The sequence below is a fragment of the Ischnura elegans genome, chromosome 1 (genome assembly GCF_921293095.1).
Source record: "Ischnura elegans chromosome 1, ioIscEleg1.1, whole genome shotgun sequence".
NCBI classification, from domain to species: Eukaryota; Metazoa; Arthropoda; class Insecta; order Odonata; family Coenagrionidae; genus Ischnura; species Ischnura elegans.
Window position 1 is genome coordinate 125,633,863 of NC_060246.1, and position 20,640 is coordinate 125,654,502.

At 38.2% G+C, this 20,640-nt stretch overlaps 3 protein-coding genes across 7 annotated transcripts in view; 2 read left to right on the forward strand and 1 right to left on the reverse strand.

The window, feature by feature from the left end:
- LOC124169354 (protein PET100 homolog, mitochondrial) lies at positions 1-1,096 on the reverse strand. Of its 4 annotated transcripts, none has more exons than XM_046547945.1 (2): positions 874-1,096; positions 1-442 (listed from the first exon to the last, which is right to left on the reverse strand). In XM_046547945.1, the coding sequence occupies exon 2, from the start codon at positions 352-354 to the stop codon at positions 106-108; it is 249 nt and encodes an 82-aa protein (XP_046403901.1). In that variant the 5' UTR covers positions 355-442; positions 874-1,096; the 3' UTR covers positions 1-105. The 4 variants fall into 4 exon arrangements, with proteins under 4 accessions (XP_046403901.1, XP_046403917.1, XP_046403909.1 ...); XM_046547961.1 differs by having other exon boundaries at positions 1-458; positions 874-1,086; XM_046547953.1 differs by having other exon boundaries at positions 858-1,086.
- A 46-nt stretch (positions 1,097-1,142) lies between these two features.
- Positions 1,143-7,526, forward strand: LOC124169344. 2 transcript variants are annotated; one of them, XM_046547938.1, is made up of 6 exons: positions 1,143-1,521; positions 1,814-2,011; positions 3,095-3,411; positions 4,459-4,641; positions 4,727-5,751; positions 5,847-7,526. In XM_046547938.1, exons 3-6 carry the CDS (start codon positions 3,110-3,112, stop codon positions 6,230-6,232), a joined length of 1,896 nt encoding a protein of 631 aa, XP_046403894.1. In that variant the 5' UTR covers positions 1,143-1,521; positions 1,814-2,011; positions 3,095-3,109; the 3' UTR covers positions 6,233-7,526. The 2 variants fall into 2 exon arrangements, with proteins under 2 accessions (XP_046403894.1, XP_046403886.1); XM_046547930.1 differs by lacking the exon at positions 1,814-2,011 and having other exon boundaries at positions 1,190-1,521.
- Positions 7,527-12,987: 5,461 nt separating this feature from the next.
- The window catches only part of LOC124169385 (ecdysone 20-monooxygenase-like), a 92,636-nt gene continuing 84,983 nt past the window's right edge, over positions 12,988-20,640 (forward strand). The window contains exon 1 of the mRNA XM_046547979.1: positions 12,988-13,135. The gene's annotated coding sequence lies outside the window, so the exon portion shown is untranslated. The remainder of the gene's footprint in view (positions 13,136-20,640) is intronic.

Genomic DNA, 20,640 nt, shown 5'->3' on the forward strand with positions numbered 1-20,640 from the left:
TAAATATTGACTTTTAAATTTAATGGATCAATTAAAACTGTAATTACATCAATATACAAACGTTTATTTAAAAAATTTAAACTAGACCTAGGCAAGGTTATTATTTCAAACAAGATGCTTCTTCTTTTCTTCTTCCAGAAGTTGCAATAGTTTTTTATCGTCCTTCTCCCTCATTTTTCTGATACACTCTTGAATCTCTTCGCGATGCATCTTGTTTTCCGGAGGATATAATTCCCTTCTCACTTGTGTGACCCAACCTTCAAAGAGTTCGGGCTGGTTAAATAAGTGAAATAAAGTAACTGGGAATGCCATATATATGGCCATTTTCGTCACCTCCATTTTCCATCCGCCCATTTTCTTATACAGGTAATATCACAACAATAATTCAGAGAAAAATCTATTGGTCAAACTGTACTTCGACTACGTCGTAGTAACCGGCTCCCTGGAAAAAATCAACACTTCATCGTCATTAAGAGGAAATGACTTGCGGTTCGTACGATAAAAGGCAAAATTTAAAGCAAAAATTAACGAACACAGATGAATTTAAAATGTCTTAGTATCGTCACAAATGTATCATTGTTAAATCTCCAGTGAAACAAACTTTTGTAGACGCTGAAAGCATAAATTAATACTGCGGGTTAATATAGTAACATTACCATTAAATCAAACTAACCACTTTTCCTTTGCAATAAATGTTTTCGGTTAAGAACTCGCAGTCATGCATTTTCAAAATACTACCAATGCTTATTTCATAGAGGAAATATTTAGCCTCCAGCATTTGCATAGATCCCAAGGGCCAAAAGTGCTAAATCAAAATTTATTTTTCTCGTTTATTGGCTAAGAAAATGCATTTTTACCAGTATTTCCTTTTACCTTTCTGCGAACTTCACGTCCTGTAAAAGGTGACAACGATAACACTCAAACCTCCCATGTACGAGAAGGGTTATACTCTAATATGAATGAAAGAATCCCATTGAAATATTAACAGAAATACACAATCGCATTCTCACAACCAGGGATATTATGAACTGTTATGTGCTATTATGAACTTCTAACTTCAAACCACAACACGGATGAATCAGTCTGAATCGTCTGAATTTTTCCCACTGGTGACAGTTGAGGTACGATTTATAACAGTGATGTTCAACAAAATAACTTTGAAGTCTCGGGTGATAAACGTTAATCAGTGAACTGTCTTTTGTTCCACTGTCATTTGCGTTGTGAAATTTTTTAACGGGATTGGCGCACCAGAATTCCTAAGAAGCCGAGTGCGTGAAGGCTTCACAATATTTGATCTCGTTGATCACTCTTCATGCGCACGTAATTATATTACTAACGTTGGTACGGGTATCCAGTGTGGATGACCGTGGAAGCTGACTTGCATGAAGTACAAGGTGCAAGACGAAGTGGGACTTGGAATTTTTACTAATTATGAGTAACCTTAGCTCCGACTACAACACGAAGTCTAACCTGGAACTGCAACAAGCAATCGAGGCAGCGTCACAAAACGCCCGATTTCACGTAATTTGCGTGTTTTTTTCTTGAATTACATTAGGAAAATAGGTTGCATTGCTTCGTTTAAGAAGGTGTTTCTATATTATGAATGTAGCCAGTGATAATATTTGAAGTCGACATTTTTTCTCCATTTAATTCACGTCCACTATCTATTTTTGTGGTGAAAACTGATTGTATCATGCTTTATAAATATTGCATTCAATAAGGTGTTAGTCTCGGGTCGTGTTTTATAGAGGTATACGCTGCGTAATTGAAACATTATTTCCTCGGATTTTATGTTGGTAATTGATCTTTTCAGAATTTAGTCCATGGTTTAACGGATATATGTTGGGAAATTTGTGTTCCTGGAAGGCCCTCAGCTCGTCTCGAGCCCCGCACCGAGTCCTGCTTGGGTAACTGCGTGGAACGATTCATTGATACTGCAAATTTCATTCAAAATCGACCCCTTAAAGGTAGATCATCATCTGAATCATTTGCTGATGACTAGGCTACATCGGTGAGTAGTAATTCCACTGCAGTCGAAAAATGGTGCATTTTCTTTGCGGTACTCTTAGGCAGGCAGACTGAAGCAGGGTAAAAAATTGAGGACCCTTTCAGTTTTCTCTTTGAGAACTGAGTGTTTGGTTATTTGTTAAAACACCTTTGTCATTGAACTGTTCGTCTGCGCCCAATTTCGACATGAAACCTCATGTTGACGAGTAATATGTAATTAGATTTGCTTCCTGTGCCCAATTCATAAATTTTAGGGTGCCAGGGCCCTGTCTCATTTTAGCTGTGCCATTGTGCTTGTGCTCAACTTCTTTTCATGCTCACCAATATTTGTGATGTAAAAATTCCAGTTGTAGCTTCAGTGTATTGATGGTAATTTTTTTCAAACAATGTGGTGCACAGGGCAAAGCAAACGATTATTTATGCGAAGGAGTATGGAGTGGGTGTTTAGGAAATTTTTTTTTCTTCGACTGTTATACAATAATGTTTAGCCAAGTATCAAGTATGAATGGTACACCGGCTTATCAATCCCTCTGTGAGGATACAAGGATAAATTATTGAAAATTTTAAATTGTCACCTGTAAAATCCATTAGTTTTTCATTGAGCATCTCTCTTGGAAATAGCCATGTCTAGTTTGCATGTTTAATAGTAATCATCATGTAATTATTAACATCGTGTTACATACATCTTTTTGTATTAGAGTCTACATGAGGTGCCTGAGTTCATGACCTTATTTTTAAAAGTTATAATTATTTTTGATTCACATAGAAAGCTTTTGCTATTTTTTTCCTATCGATCATGTTTAAGTCATTGCCTTAGTGCTTAGATACCTTGTTTCTCTTTTTTTGTACCACTTTTATGGGAGGCAAAGCGACTTCATTTTTAAAAATTTCCCGGCCCTTATCATGTCACTTATTGTATCAAAAGTATCAATATTTATCATTTATTAATACAACAGTTTTGAAGAATATTGAAAATAATAAATACATCCAGGGACCTAACAATTTCTTGGCTTTGTAAGCCTAAAAAATTCCAATTCCCTACAGAATTTTAGGGACATTTTTATTGAAGTTTAATTCATCTTTACAGTCTTGTTTAGCCACCATGTTCTCAAGAATTCAGGGCTTCATTTCTCGGCATCGCCGCAAATTTTTTGGTGTTGCTGTGGCTGGAGCAGTAATATGGGGTGGTTGGAACTATATGATTTGGAAGATGCAGCGCTCAGAAGAGGAACATGTGCGAGAAGTTCTGAAAAAAGCAAAGAGACATATGCATCATAAATCATCGGCGCAAGCTGCTGAGAAGCAGGTTATGGCTTTGGTTCCTGTTGCAGCCAATGCAGTGAATGATGCACTGGATACTAGCGGCATTGTAAGCCAGTTGAAAGGGGGCTCTAAAGATGAAAGGTTGGTGTAACATCAACTCTCAATTTATGATTTATTCATTTGATCTGTGATATAAATACGAGGGCTGTTAAAAAATATGTAGACTGATGTCATAAAACAAAATATAGTATAAAAAAGTATGTATTTTTTTGAAAAAAAAAAAACAATTGTTTTGCCATTTTTGCAATCTTTTTTTTTTAAATATGTTTCCTTGTTTCAAAATTTGCTGATCCATCCCAGCAGCTTAGTTTCACTCTTGATTGTCTGTCAGTTTGTTTAGGTAGTGGATTAAGGGTATGAAGTAGAGTTGACATTAGTCACCATCCCTCAATTAGAACTTGGGGATACGTATGTAGTATGATAGAACAGTGATTTGCTTAATATATTTTGAATAACATTTTTAATCCCTGAATTTGTTGTAAATTTGCAGTGTTAGTTATGATGAGAATGATCATATTTATTTTTTGGATGTTCAGTTAGTCACTAAATTTTCTGGAGGGATACATGATGAATTGGATTTAGGATCTATGACATATGAGATTTATGAATCTTAAGTTGACTTCTTTTTAAGTCCGAGCCTTGGTGTTTGTAAAATACAAAGGTTTTGCCCATCTCTGAACGAGTTTGAATCTTGAGTAATGCCATTTTTAAAGGAACTGGAAACAGTTTTAAGCTCTGTACGTATGCCTATTTAGCTGCTACCAGAAATTAGCTCTTTGTCCTATTGGTAGGGTGTGGTTTCACTCCTCTCCTTTTTATATATTTTCTTCCTTTCTCTTGCTGCTTCTCTTTCCTGAACTTATCCTTATCTGATGTCCTGCGTTCAAATTTTGTTTGGAAAATTTATTTCTGAAATATGATATTCTTAAGTCTTTATTTATTGTGCCTTGGATAGAAAATGACACTGCATGACTTGATGATCGAATACAAGCCAACTCAATCCTTCAGCACTGTATAACTGTAATTGCGCTTATTGTAATTAAATGGTTCTTTTGTTAATAATTTAATGGAGCTTATGGCTTTCATGTATTATGTGAAGATAAGCTATTTTTTTGTTGTCTATTTTAGGAAGGATGATAAGGATACTCCAGCAGTATTATCTCCTGAAGATCGATTAGCAAAATGGGATGAACTGAAGCGAGTATCTATTGCTAGAGCGGTTGCATATGCCTACATTCCTTCAATTCTTATTGTCTTCATCAGGTTGCAGTTGGGTATTTTGGGAGGCTATGTTTTCAAAAGTTGTGGAGGGTAAGTGATGAACTGATCTAAAATAGTTTATTTTCTATATCAAAAACTGATCCACACTAGCTCTAATCACATAAATTTTATGCAGGGACAATATTGCTGCATTTTTGGATGGAAGCGAAGAAAAGTCAAGGGGAGAAAACCAAGAAAGCCTGCCTCTTGAAATTCAAGAAACCTACTTGTCACTTACCCAATTTTTTCTTGATGGCCAGTTAGGCTCCATAGCTGAAAAGCAAGTCATTTCCTTCCAAGAGTCAAAAGATGACTTTTTGGATCTTAAGGAGTCATATTGGGGGAATCACAGTGATAGTAATAGAAAGGGTAAAAGTAAGCTGAATCTTGGTCAACCGTTGAACAGTGATGATAAAGTGCCAGTAATTAGCTATCATTCCCTCAACAGCAGTCAGAAAAAACAGAATGACCTAGTGATTCCTTCAGAAATACTTAATGAAGTTCAAAGCCCAAAGGGAAATGGTGAAAGTGATGATAGGAAAATTAAAGATTTTCAATCGCCATGTAACACGAAAAAAGTTGAGGACAGTAATGGTGGTACTGTTAAGATAAAAGACTCAGATGATAGGTTAAGGGAAAATAATCATGATAAAGTGTCTGTCACCTGCATAGGCAATGAAGAAACTAATGGTGACCCTTCTCCAGTAATTCTGAACGATGATCCCTCTTTATGCACTACGACCAAGATTTCACCAATTACCAATGGCCTACCTAGCTGTTATGGTTCTATGAATAGTGATACTCAACTGCATGAAATCTCAGTAACAAGCAGGTACACTGAGGAAGCTGATGACTCAAAGGGCATCATCAATGGAGAGATTGCTGAAGAGGATTCCGGACGATGCTCAGGAACAGATGATGTACCTGAAGATGAAGTTGTTCCTGTGTCCAGAAGTAAAAGTGGAATTGAAGTCCTTTGCTCATTGTTAGAAAATAAAGTAGGGACAGTGGTAGATATGTTATCTCTCAAAACACCATTGTCATTAGCAGAAACTGAGACACTCTTCTGGGGGGTTCTTACTGCCATTCGTTCAAATCCAGCTGAAGATCCTGCTTATAACCTTCCAAAATATCTCTTGCCACCGCCTCAGAAAATGCAAGGTATTTGTGAAATTGTATTTTCAGCTAAATTCATTTGAGTAAGCAATGTAAAGTACCATTTAAGTTAACTTTTTTTCTTGGTTTACGTGTTTCAGAAGCTGCACAAGATATTGAGTCTCGTCTTGGGAATAATGCTGCTGCTCTCTTTAATGAGATGATAACTGAAACAACTGATCTCTTGGAAACAAAAGAAGTAGTTGAATTGGTACAATCCTGTGTAAGTGCCGGTTTGGGACACATAATGGATAGGCTGGCGAATCACTTCCCAGAAGAAAGTTTATGTTTTGACTCAAAGGAAAAGAGTGCTTCTCTCAAGGTGCAAGAAGAAGATCAGAAGAAACCAGCTATTCCCCTTGCCAAGTTAATTCCAATAATCAGCAAGATTGCCTTTGAAGAGGGCGCTCCTTGGGTGAAACTTTTATTGGAAATGGGGAATCTTAAAGATTTTGGTGCAAATGTGTATGAAGCTTTCACCCATTGACTGGTGTTGGTTTACTCTCCTTCGGCCTTTTGGTAAATTTCATATTGCTGATATGAGGAGTCCCTCATAATGTACCTGAGTTCCTTGTTTACTTTGGAAAAGGAAGGGACATGATATTTGAGTGAAAGCCATTTTCTAAAGGACCATAATTAAAAATATTACGTATGTGGTGTATTAATGAATACCTGCCTTGAATTTGCCTTCATCTATCAATTTTTATCTAATTTCAAAGAAAACTTGTAAATGACATATAACAGAAAGTGTATTTAATTGATGGCTAAGAAATCAATTAATGTAAAGATACAAACTACAGCTCTGTTCGCTTTTGTATTCATTTTAAGTAACCAGTAATAACTTCAAAGGCCCTGTTGCTGTTGGTGCATTCTGTTTATTTAAGACTTTTTCATCCATCCACTCATTGCCTTTGTGTGTGTGATCCAGTTTTGCAAGTTCAAGAGCCTAAATTATGGCATGCTTTGGTTGGAAAAATTGTATTATCACTCTGTCATGCCAATAATGGTATAAATTGTGGATTAATGTATAGTTATCAATGAATATACAGTAAAGAATATTCATTGGGGTTAAAATTTAATGATTGAATTTAAGGTGAAATTGCATGACTTAACCATTAGTTAAAACAAAGTGGAGATGTCAAAATATATCACCATTTTTCTTTGACAATGACTGTACTTAAAGTATTAATTTTGCCAGTGTTAAAGGATGGATATCAATCAGTCCTAAGAGCATAGTTTATTACTGCATATCCTAAGTCTGAGTTACGGGAAAGAATAGTTAAGGAAGAATTTCAACTGCCATTCAAATATTTTCATCTCTCCAATTCGCTGGTGGTTAGTTAATAAATATATATTACAAATTTCATGATTTACTCTCTTAACTCATCATATTCTTCCTTCCTTTCCTTCAATCATCCCCTCATCTAATTGATTAATATTCATACAAACTACGTACATTTATGTGTATGTAAGTACCTATTTATTGGCTTTGGAGTGCATATTACTTCCAATTTGTGAGAGGGTAGAGGCCTTAACCATGGTTTGTTATCATTGGATTGCATAAAATGTTGTAGTTTATTTAGTACTTTTATCAATTAACGTAAACATTATCACACTCACAAATTACCTCCACCAAGTACCACTAAACCTGCAATGAGGAAACCACGAGGTTAATGACATAGCTTCCGTTTCTGGGTATGTTGTGTTGATTGAAATTATGGCTTTGTAGCTGCTATAATTGTAGCTTCAAGACATTAATAAAAGCCTTTGGATCAGCTTCACTAGGACTCGTATCTTAATTTTTTTCAATGAAGGTCCTTCTTGCGATTTCAATTTATTAGAGAGATTGTGGAGTAAGTTTGTAATGAGAAATATCTTTAACAGCTCATTAATAGCACACATTTAATAGTGATTAAAATTGAAAATGGTAACAGAAGTCTGTTTTTATGCAGGAAGAATGAGGTGATTGATATTTATGTGGGCTATCCAGAAAGTAACACAGGATGAGATGGGAAGTTTTCAATGACCCACCATACAGTGCAGATTTAGCGCTGAGGGACTACCACCTAGATGAAGATGTGGCTCACTATGCAACAATTTGACTAACGATGAACTGCATGCCAGTGTACCTAAACCAATGATTTAACTCGCAGGCAGCAGATTTCTAAAGAGAGGGTATTGAAAAGCTTGCACCACATCATGATTAATACCTAAATTTAAATGGCGATTATGGATAAAAATAGCCATAGAGTTAAACTTAAAAGTGCATATGATAAAAATTGTTATTTTCGCTTTATTTATTCTTTATTTCAAAACGCCTGTTACTTTCTGGACAGCCCTTATATATAGAAATGACTTGTTTCATCAAAGTATTTGGGCAATAAACTGAATGAGTAAAAATAATAATTTAAGTTGATTTCTCTATTTGATTTCTTAAACAATCGAGGATGACAGTTTGTACTAGATGCTTTTAGTTGAAAATATTTAAGAAAAATATAGATATTTCAATGCTTTTATATCCTTATAATTCATGGATTATTTCTCTAAAGAAGTAAGTGATTGCTAACATGAAAGGAATATTAATTATTGCAAGAAGAGGATGGAGTATTTCAAATATAGCTTTAATCAATGTAGACTCCTCCCTCATCGATAACGATACCTCAATTACGTTAAATGCACACTGATTTCTCCCATTGGGTAAGTATCTCAAGTCAAGAAGTCTTCATATAGTAGTTGAAGATAAAGATAACAAAAGATTGAAAAATCATGAATTTACAAAATATTTTTTTAGCAAAAGAAGTTGTTTTTTTTCGATCCTGAAAAGCTTTAAAATTAGTTAAAAACACTCTAATTAGTACCCTGTTTTTCAAAAATTTCCCCCCCTGATTTTGAACCCCCCTAACTAAATTCTTGACTACGCCACTGAGTGGAAGAGCAGTTCTCAGAAAGCAGAAAAGCAGTAATAGTTTTCTTTACACTTCATGAGTGGAAATATCTCTCAACAGTTCTTGATAGAAACCTATGCAAAAATCTGCTTTCAGCCTGAGCAATCATATTTTGATAAAATGCTGGGAGAAAAGGGTGTGGGTGAAAATCACCATTCTCTTTCAGGACTACATTGAGAGCTGTCAACCACCTGGCTTCATCAACCTCCCCCGTGATCACTTTACCCTCTTTTCCCTGCTATTTCATTTGTGTGTTTTGCTGCCAGGAATATTGAATGGAGCTAAATTGTACTTCTTTTCCTCTGGTTAACAAAACTATTCATTAATGCGTAAGTCATACTCCTAATCATTCAAGTGGCATGATTTGGCCATGATGATGATATACCATGCCCACATTGAAACTTCATGGCATTCACAAAAATGATGGTATTCTAATAGACAAGGAGGAAATTCTCAGCTGGTGAAATAATATGTGAAAGATTATTAATATGATGGAATGAATTGTGGTAAGCATAGCCTGGAGGTAGAAAAAAAGCTCTGTGGATAAGAACAGCCTCAGATTAGACCTTTACCAAGATGTAGCTGTATGTTACTGATCCTAGTCGATTGATTGACTATAATAGGAAAAATCCAGGAAAACCCTACTAGCATGTGAAAAGAAGCGGTGCGTGTTGCATAAACATAAGGCGCGATAAGAAATCTACGTTAGGTTTCCCATATTCCAGACAGTGGCGTACCAAGCCTACTTGGTGCTCGGGGCTAACTAGATGGTAGCCGCACCATAGTACTAAAATGTCCACTTTTGGGGCCCCCCATTTCGGCGCCCGGGGCTGCCCGATTCCTCCCCCCCTCCTACTCAGTTCCCCCGGCACGCTGCTGATGCCATGAGAATGTGATTGAATATGGAGCGAAATGAACGAAAACAATACAGATATCCTCATAATGAGAGCTGAAATCCATAATGAAGCGCTGGGTGATGTATGAAAAGAGAATGGGAAGGAAAGAACAGGATTTCCAGAGGGAATGACGAGAGGTAATCCGAATTTTGTCCCGACAAAAATTTAAATTTACACCGTGGTCTTGTCTCCGAATGATACCCTACCTAGGAAATTACTTCAAATCGTAACAATATTCTCAATTTTCGCCATCCCCAGGGTAAGTATAGGATTTTGCTACCTACATTATTCGTAAATCGTAAGAATAAATTGAGATAAAATTAAATAGCATACACGTGACACTCGTTTATCCACTTGTTACACTGCATACGTTGGGCTTCCCATATTCCAGAAAGTGGCTTACCAAGCCTACTTGGTGCTTGGGGCTAACTAGATAGTAGCCGCGCCCAAGGCCCTTATATACGGGCCATGTATATAGTATATAAGGGCCATGGCCGCGCCATACTACCAAAAGGTTCAGTTTTGGTGCCCCCCTTTTCGGCGGCCCGAGCACGCGTTTTGTGTTTCAGAACGAAACATGTTCGACAGAGGAGGTAAATTAAAAGCCATGCATATGAAGACTTCTTGAATTGAGATACTTACTCAATGGGAGAAATCAGTGTGCATTTAACGTAATTGAGGTATCGTTATCGATGAGGGAGGAGTCTACATTGATTAAAGCGATATTTGAAATACTCCATCCTCTTCTCGCAATAATTAATACTTCTTTCATGTTAGCATGCACTTACATCTTTAGAGAAATAATCCACGAATTATAAGGATATAAAAGCCGTGAAATATCTATATTTTTCTGAAATATTTTCAACTAAAAGAATATCTGTTATCAAATAGAATATTATAGTTTTTAAAAATGCGTTTATTCCTAGAAAATTCTGAAAAGCTTTATCCCTTCAGTCTGATGGCTGAAGATAAGAAGAAAATTGTTACCCATCGTTTTCAGCGGTGCCGCGGTGGAGTTATGATCGCCCCTTGTACGGCATCCGAATAAATGGCGATTTTAGTGACTTCCATTTAATTTATTGTTGGTCACGCAAGAGTATAGAATATAATTAATGTATAACACGAACAGAAATATCAATCCTAAACATCTAGATGTAGTAAGGTTACCCCGGTTATCCTCGAGGACAACCCTACAGGATCTATCTTAGTTTTAACTTAGCTTAAGCAAGATTATTTTCATTTTACGTGGTAATGAAAGGAAGATAGTGATTTGATAATATAATATTGATTATCATATGCCTTAACAGATGGAAAATATCGCGTTCCTTTTAATGGTATTTAGTGGCAGGGGCGCAGCTGGAAATTAAGTAGGTTTTAGGCTCAACCGGCTCAACTAATACGGAAGGGCCTGCGGGGCATGGAATACCGCCAGGGTAAGCGGGAGCTGCGTGGGCCCTCCCCCAGAAAATTTTTAAGATAAATCGTTTAAATTGTGAGTTTTACAGCTGTGTGAATAGTTTGATGTTATTTTTGTGAGTCATCCGTCGCCCTAATATTAATGACAAAGTTTTTCATATTAAAATATTTTCATTAAAAAAATTCTCTAAGCTCTGGGGGGGTTTTATCCCCCAAACCTTGGCTCGCTGCTCCACTGTTCAGGGGCGGATACAGAAGAAACTCAAGGAGGGGGGCGCTAAAGATATACCGAAGGTGAACAATTGAGTTCACCGTCGGCACCGAAGATAGCGGGTCATCCCGCTGAAACGTCTGTCAGTTATCGTGAGTGCCTCTTTTGCAACGGGCTATATTTTCAGAGGCTTATTCAAATGTATAAAGAGGATGGACTTGGAGTCATAAGAAATGCGCTCTTCCAAGAAAACTTCCTCCGTCTGTGGAAAATATCTCCCAGGATTAAATGTTGGAAGGATCCAAGTGAAAGAAAAAGGCAAAAAAGTTTCTCCAGCTCGAGTTTTCCATAACACTAGTCAGCTGGAGAGATTAGTTAAGGTGATGTTTCCTAAATTTCATCTCTCATGTTACTCTTTGCCGTATTTTTGGCTCCGGCAACGAAATCGAGGAATTTAGGAAACCGATAGAGTTATCTACATGTTGCGAAACAAACAGGATTTATAATCAAGAATAATGTGAACTCCGATATCAGCCATTGGAAGTGGAGAGGAGAAGTTACGCGTCCTCAAAAGAAATATAATTAAAAAGAAATGAATGATAAATGATATTTATTGATAAAAATAATATCACTAATTAATAAACACTTGTGAACTGAGAAAACCGATCATAGTTGTTTAGGAGATACTAAATGTCACTAATCCTCTCCGTCAGAGGCAGAGACTTTTTGATACTCGTATCCAGGTAAAAAGAAAAAAGCGCTTTAATAAAAGCACCAACGTAGAGTTCAAACCGACTGATTTTAAATGAAAACCGAAGCTTTATCCCAAAATACTTAAAACGGGCTCTAATTTTTCGAAACCCCTCCAAAGTTTGTATAGAAAATAGTAATGGATATTATTTTATATTTAAATTTTCCACTTGATGCAGTGCAATATAGAATCGTATTGTACTCAATGTCGTCACTCGGATAATAATTGATGATAAAATGAAAGCCGCAGAGAAATTTTCGAGACGAGATTGAGCTCAGAAGACTCGAGCTTCTGTCCTCAGGGGTAAGCCCACATACACCGATGCAATTATTTCAACTCCAGTCAGGATCATGACTTCTATTTTTGTATTTGAATCGTGCGTTTGGGAAGAAGGCCACCGAAATACAAAACCTCGATTCACTGACTTTTCCATAATCTCTCCAATATTTTGTAAGTTTCCCCCGACTTCGTGACACCTTGAATTTCAAGCAATTTTCATCTTCACAGGATAACAAAAATTGATGATCAGTTCAATATCGACCTTAGATTAAGTAAATTAAGGATATACGCATGAAATATGTCGGTTATGGAGCACCAGTTGAAACACGTGGGGATTTTGATATTTGAAGATCGAAGAAATAAATATAAATCAGAGGATAAGGAAAAAAATACCATTGGGTTTTAACAGCAAACATTGCATCATCATGTCATTCCATGACTATCCGATCACAATGAAATTCTCTGACATTCCACGTTTCCACGAAGATTGAGTTCAGTTCTATAGTCCCTGAGTTCAATTCCACGGACGTTTTCGAAGAGCGAAAGTGCAACTTTCGCGATGAGCGTGTTCACGAGGGCGAGAGGCGGAAAATGGAAAGGAGTGTGAAAAAAAGGAGTCGCCGCCTCGCTCTCCTCCTCGGACTTTGATACGATTAAAATGCCCTCGAAGCGCTCTTCATCTCCCCTCACACACAGCGGCGAAAACCAACTCCGCCCCGCCCCCTTTAAGCGCCGTTCAGCCGTGGTCGCGCGCTCTCGCAGTTTCCACGCGGCGCCGCGGGGAGCGAGCATCGCGGAGCGCGGCCGGCAGACAGAGAGAGAGAGAGATCGAGAGGCGCTGCCGCCGCCGGTGAGGAAAGTCCGCGCCCGGCAGAGCTCCAATCGGAGACGGGTAAGTCGAGCACCGATGGGGAGACCCAATAAGCGCCCCCGCATTCCCAAGCCACGGTGGAGTAATTCCAGCTTCAAATCACACGATTGGCCCCGAAACACGACCTAGGGCAAATGTTTTAATTAGGGTTGTATCTTAGCGAAAGGGGGTCCAGGGAGCCTCCCCCCTCTCCCGATGTAATAAAATTTCCAGGGAGCCGCCCCCCTCTCCCGAAGTAATAAAAAATATATACATATTATAAAATACCATGGAGCATACGAAATTAAAATCTATCACCTAACCTTACACTGATATTGCCTTCTCCCCGAAAATAAATTATATGCACGCTAATGTGTTTTATTACCAGTGATGTGAAATTAACGACCTCAAAAGAAACATAATTATAATATTAATAATAAAAAATGAGAAGACAGCTATTAATTAAAATAGTATTACTCTATGAAAAAATAATGCGCAATAATTCCGTTGTCTGAAGCTAGTTGTTACTTATTGCAGGTGTGCAGCAGATAAGGAAAGAGCTAAAGAACCAGTAGATTATGATTAGGCACACAAAAAATTGTTACTTTACTGGTCGGAAAGTCATTCCGTCATCAGCAGTTAAGCAAAAAAAAAACCTTCCAAACTCAAAAGAATCCCACTTTTCAAAAATTATTTACAATACCAATCCGCTTGAATTCTTGCCCTTGAGTACACTCGCAGTTGACTCCGTATAACTTCATCGCTGGCTAGAGCGCAGTTTCCTTTCTGCTAAACAATAACATGACCTTTGATACTTGTAGTCAGGAGCATAAAGGAACACGAAAGACGAACCATAAATAATGACTAGTAAAGACTCGATTCAGTGAAATAAATATTTTTTACAAGTTTTAAATGATGAAATGAACAGATTCCACCAAGCCTTATCCCACATTTTTTCCTCGTTTAGTTTCAAACTTGGAGTGGTTAGAAATAAAAGGACTTGGGGGGGGGGGCTGGGATGCCTCCTGAGGGAGTAAAGGAGTACCAGGGGTCCTCCAACGATGATTATTTTTCTCACTCACTCTATTCGTCAACACGAACGTTGACTTGGATAGGTGAGGGTACCACTCATCCCAGCCTTAGCCACAGGCGCGTGAATTATGCGCATTCATGGTAGGAAGGCTAATTCCTTTGACCGGGTATAGTTTACATTTTTGGCCGATTTTTTGGCATTGCAGACCACTGTGTGGCGATGGTAAGGGAACGCTCTTGTACCACGAGAAAAAGGCTTAATAGTAAGAAGCAGAGGCGAGGGTTGCGGAACACGGCCGGCGTCAAATTGTGGCAGGCAGGAGAGCAATCAAGCTAATCCAATACCCTAAAGCTGGGTAACTCAATAATTTAGAATAGTGAATGAAAAGATTCACTTATTTAAGAAGCACTTGCATTTAACTCAAGCTGTTATCATTAAAAGATAAACCGGCGGAAAATCCAAAATCGGCATTATTACATAAAAGGCTATTAAAGGGTATTCAGTACATATGGACAGGCCGATTTTTGTAACAAAAACATTTCAGGATTCAATGACTCCACATCTGCGGATTCCTTCCACTTACAATGATCGAGGGGTGTCTTAATCTACTAGTATGCTTGAACAGATTTTCAGAAATTACTCGGTAAGTCTCTCAGAAGGGATGGAAAATCCAAATCCCTATTATCGGGTAGTAAATTCAGGCTTTAGAATTGTGTGTCTATATTATAACACTTTCATATAACTTTTAACTTTAGTTATTTAAATTTGTACCGCAGCACACTACTTATATCGGCGACATTATACTAAGCAAAATATTACGTTACCCAGCGCAAATACACTTATCTCGGCTCAAACTTCGTGTATGTCATCGAAATATAATTCTTGTGAAAACACCTTAAAATCTACCAGAAAAGAAGAGACAGATATCGGCAATAAAACTTGTATTATTCCACACAGGGCGACAGTTGAGTCAGAAATCTACAACCTCCTATCTATACAAAAATTACATTTGTATTAAAAATGTATGACTATGTGTAGCATAAAAACGGTAAAATCGCCTTTATTTTCAACAATTTTTCGTCAGGAAATAATTTGTAAATACATATAATTAGAGCGAAATTGTAACTGTGCTTTAGATAGAGAGGGTCAAAATTAATACAATCTGAATATCACCATTAATTCATTGTGAATCATCGAAATAGCGCGTAGGAAAACATTACTTTACATTGAGTACCTAAATATAATTTTTTAACAATTGGATGAATGATCAGAAATTTCCGCAAAGATATGACAACCTATGACCGAGAATCATTAGATAATTTCTTCTACCGTTTTAAATTCTTACGTTCATGAATTTTACATTAAATTTTAAGAAAGAAGCCAAGTATTCCTATGAATTAAAGAAGCAAGCCACGACCATCAATAAATAGAGACAGGGATGCCGACTTACAAAAAATATTGGGGGGACCCAAACCGGGGATCTTGCCCCGGGAAATTTTATAAGAAGTGAGTTTTAAGTTTTTTAAGCATTTTAGTGGAGTCATATGATCAACATTAGAACCCTGATAATTCGAATGTCGATATCTGGACGCTCCGGGGAAAATCGAAAAGCCTGACACATTTTTTCCTCACACCTATAACGATTTTTTGAGGGGGCTCGGGCCCCCTCAGGCCCCATGGAGTCGGCGCCACTGAATAGAGAGGAAGGTATTTACCGAATATGCACATTTTTATCGTGAGCAGGCGATCTAGACCTAATGACTAGTAATATAGTTAAACCGGGCACATTTACTACAATTATGAATTCGACAAAATGGCTCCTAAAAGATTCTTTGTAACAAAACAAAGTATTTTTTCCTTGTACAAAAGCTAAAAATGAAATTATACAGAAGCCCTAATCAATCTGCATGAGTCTTCTTAGGCTCTTATGTCCTCAGATAAACGATTTTGACGGTAAATGATCTCATCGATTTCCCACATTCATTCAAATTCCCTCATCCAGCGACAGATTTATGAGTGTAGAGCCATAGAAAATTCCAAAATACGCGAAAAACACCGTAAATCGCCGATTCAGGAGCCTTAAAAATGAAGCAAGAATTCACAAGAAGTGACTTTGACAACTTTGAAGGTCAACTCACAATCAAGATAATGAGATAAATTTGAACCCGAGCACACAACTGACTCAGTTCTATCATTTATGGACCAAGAACAGTAATTCCAGGAAAAATACTGGCTATGTCCAACTAATTCCAGGCATTATACGCTATTCACGTAGATGAAAAGGAAGATAACTCGTTCAAAATTGGGATAGGGCTAGATTGCTCCCGCCAAAGAAGCAGTAATTTTCTCCGTCGCCGTTGTAACTCGCATTTCAATGTTACCGCTCTATAAATCTGCAGTATCTTTCCTTGTAACAAAAATGACAAGCACAGCTATTGCATAGATTGGCTGTATACCTCTGGAAACAAAAAAATGTAATTACCCAGACAATTTGGTCGCAAGTGTCGATGGAGCAGTAGATTCGTTAGTAGAAATAATCAAAATTGCATTTTAAAAGAGTAAGACCGTCGTGTTGTATAGAAGAAAAAGCTGCCGGTGTTTTATAAGTATCATCCATTCATAGCAATACGTTTCCATTTCAATGCTGCAAACTGAGTTTTCGCAAATGCATGTATATAAAAATACCTTTCATTGGAGATTCCTTAAGTAGAAAGTTAGGCGAGCCGCGAACATGTTGGGGTTCCAGGCTCATAAGCCGTGTATTCATTAAGTCTGGGAGAAACTGACAGTCGATAATATGTTCAATCGTTGGCATAGGTATGGCGCATAGGCATTGACACCGGTCGGGTTAAGTGGTTTCAAAAATGCGGAAAATACAAGGTTTTTCAAAATTACAAGATGATTATAATTTTTTGATCAGCTAGAATATGTTGGTGCGCATAATTGCATTTTGCAATAAATACCTTACCATTTAAATGGAAAAATCGTGTCATGATTTTCCACCACAAGAACGCTCCCATCTACTAACTTGAGCAATTTTATCCGTCTCGTAGTCCAGGCCCCCTGACATCATGACATGTGTCATAATTATATTCAAGTTATGGCAATGCTTTGAACATAATTTGTTTTAACTTTTCAGTTTCCTAAAGTATTTCTCAGAGATAAAGGGCTCTAAATAGCAAAGGAAATAATTTTTCTACTCTCTTTTTCAGTAAGACAACTTATGACGACCCTCATGAAGTAAATCAAGAAGTGAAAGGCGAAATTTCACTACTATTTCCACCCTTTTCCCTATTGTGGAGCAGTAAATGTGAGTACATTCCATTATTTCCCGTGAGGAAAGTGGGAGAACAGGGTTAGTGAAAGCAATATCGATGCCTGAAACACGATAGAATAGCTTTCTTATTGAATTCGACGACTTGATATTCATTTGTGGAAGATAGGCTACGTTTATGTATGATTACGTAACAGCGGTAACTTAGCACCAATGAGGAATCTCTAAGAAGGAATAATGAACACATCACAAACTGTCGTTTTTTCTTTATTATGATAGTATTCCACCGATTAAGGTAGGTTTCCATGGAGTACTAAAGAAGCAATCTGGGAGCCTCCCTTTCTCCAGCACTGCCTTCTTCAATTCACTTTAAGGCCTACTCCCTTTCAATCTATCTAAAAATCCTATTCTCTTCCTTCCCCTCCTTCGTTACCCAAAATTCTACCCTCTAACACCGTTTTCAACATCCCCTCCCTGCTAAGTACTCGCTCCATCCAAACCTTCTGTCTCCTCCTTATCTCATATAAAAGTTACTTCTCTTCACCCACCATGTCCAGCACTTCGTCGTTTCTCCTCCTCTCTGTCCATTTCATCTTCTCCATTCTTATCCATACCCACATCTCGAATACCTCCAATCTTCTCTCGCCCTCCTTCATTAGTATATGGGCGTACCCAGCGAGGGGCAGGAGGGGGCAGCGGCCCCACCCCCCCTTAGAGGCAAAAATTGAAAATTTCTTTAAGGAGAAAAATATTTATTCAATAAAATAATTTTAGAAACTAATAAATAGCTGTTACAGTTTCCTTAAAATGTTGATTTCATTCACTTTTTCAATGCTTAGATCTTACCTACAACTTGAACAACCAAGGCTTACCCCCCCCCCCCCCCCCCCGCTAGTTTTGATCCTGGGTACGCCCTTGCATTAGTGTCCACGTCTCCGCACCGCAGAGAGCTACACTCTAGATCAAATTCTTCACTAACCTTTTCTTTAAATTCTTACATAGCAAACATCTCAGAAGCTCCTTCCTGTTCATGAACGCCTCCTTTGTTAATGCATTTCTCTTCCTGATGTCCTTACTACTTACTGTATCCACTTTCCTCTAAGGTACTGCCTAAATAGTTGAACTGCTCAACCTGCTCAAGTTTTTCACCGCCCACCTTTACCTTAATTTTCACATTCCTCGCTCGTGATGCTTTACAAAACCTCATAAACTTGGTCTTCTTGTGATTAATCCTCATCCCATACTCCTCGCAACTCTCGTATAACGCGTCCACTAAAAACTGAAGCTCCCTCGCTGACAGCTAATCAGCACCTGATCATCCGCGAATCTCACTGAATTGAACATCATTTCTCCCACTTTTACTCCGGCTTCTAACTCATCCCACACCTCCCTTACCATCTCTTCAGCGTACACGTTAAAGAGCAGCGGCGATAGAGGACAGCCTTGCCTCACTCCTCGGCCCATGCTTGCCCAACCAGATTCAACGTCCGCTACCCTCACTTGCGCAGTCTGTGCCATGTGAAGATTACGAATCAGTCACCTGTTCCTCCAATATACACATATTTTCTTGAGAATATCCATAAACTTCACCAAGTTCACTCTATCAAATGCTTTTTCAAAATCCACAAAGCAGGCATACACGTCCTAGTCATATTCTAGGTTCCTCTCCACCAGGGACCTCATTATCGCTATTGCGTCACGAGTTGACTTCCGTTTTCTAAAACAAAACTGATCATCGCCCAAATACTCGCTTTCCTTCGCCTCCATTCGTCTGTTCAATATCCTCAGTACCACTTTCGCCGCGTGCGATATTAGGCTAATAGTTCTATAATCTCCGTATTCAACAGCTCTCTTCTTTTTCGGTAGCGGAATTAGAACCGTCTTCACGAAATCCTCCGGCCAACATCCGTCCGGCGTACTAGCTCGGAAAAACTTTTCTTACAATCCCTCACTAGATTCTTTAGGAGCTCGCATGGGATATTGTACACGCCTACTGCTTTCCTAGCCTTCATATCACGAAGCTCTCTCGATTTCCGAATCTAATATCCCCGGCCCAAGACTATCCTCCTCCACTGCACTTTCATCCTCTAAAGTCAATATCTCCAGCGTTTTTTTCATTCCTTCATAGATATCCTCCATTTTTCATTCCTTCCATCTACCATGTTCCTCTTCTCTCTCAGTTAGCATCCTTCCATCTTTAGCTGTAATTTTCGACATGGCTTTCCCTCTTTTGCCGCCCGATAGCGACTTAACTTGGCGTACAACGCGCCTACTTCTCCTTCTGAAACTTTTCCATTTCCTCACACTGTCTTTTCCATCAAGCCTCCCTTGCTCTCTTAGTTTCACGCCGTAATCTATTATTAATTTGTCTATACATTCTTTTGCCCTGTTCTGTGTCCACGTTTTTCCACTTTTTCCTCTTTTTCATTTCCCTTATAATGTTCTCCGTTATCCACGGCTTCTTTAACCTTCTACTGTCAACGTAACCAATTGACTTCTCAGCAGCTTTGACTACTCCAGTTTTAATATTATCCTATCTTTCCTCAACAGTTTTTGTACTTTCAATCTCCCGGGTGCTATTTTCAACAAGTTCCTGATATTCTCTTCTCATACTCCCTTTCAGAGCTTCTACACTCTCCATTTCTCTGCCTTCCTAACTTCCTAACTTAACTTATTATTTTGAATCTTACGTTGCATTTCATAAGTACTAGGTTGTGGTCTGAATCCGCATCCGCTGTAGGGAAACTGCAAGAGTTTTTCACACTAATCCTAAACCTCTGTCTTACCATGGTGTAATCTGTCTGACATCTCCCAATATCCCATGGACTTTTCCATGTGTACCTTCGCCCTTTGTGATGATTGAAACACGTGTTTATAATGAATAACTTGTTTCCTCTGCAAAATTCTGCTGCTTTCTCTCCCCTGTCGTTCCGAATTCCTAGTCCCAATTCTCCTACTTCGTTTCAATCCCTCCCTTCCCTGACTGAAGCGTTCTAGTCCCCCATCACTATCAGATTTTTCTTACCCGGAGTTTTTATAATTATTTCCTCTAGCTGTTCATTCAACTCATTTATTACTTCCCTATGATTGCTAGTGGGCATGTAAATTTGAACCACCACTAGGTTCGTGGGTCGTGCCTCAATTTCTACCACAAGAATTCTATCGCTAACCTGACGTATATCTACCACACACTTACTCATCTTCCCGTTTAATACTAAAGCTACCCCTCGTTGACTTTCC

What these genes read in the sequence shown, in the direction of transcription:
- LOC124169344 (XM_046547930.1), top strand. Translation starts at nt 1,432, where the DNA reads ATGAGTAACCTTAGCTCCGACTACAACACGAAGTCTAACCTGGAACTG. An exon ending in GGGGGCTCTAAAGATGAAAG is followed by an intron (nt 3,412 to 4,458) that starts GTTGGTGTAACA and finishes TGTCTATTTTAG; the next exon opens with GAAGGATGATAAGGATACTC. An exon ending in ACCGCCTCAGAAAATGCAAG is followed by an intron (nt 5,752 to 5,846) that starts GTATTTGTGAAA and finishes TACGTGTTTCAG; the next exon opens with AAGCTGCACAAGATATTGAG.
- LOC124169354 (XM_046547945.1), bottom strand. Translation starts at nt 354, where the DNA reads ATGGGCGGATGGAAAATGGAGGTGACGAAAATGGCCATATATATGGCA.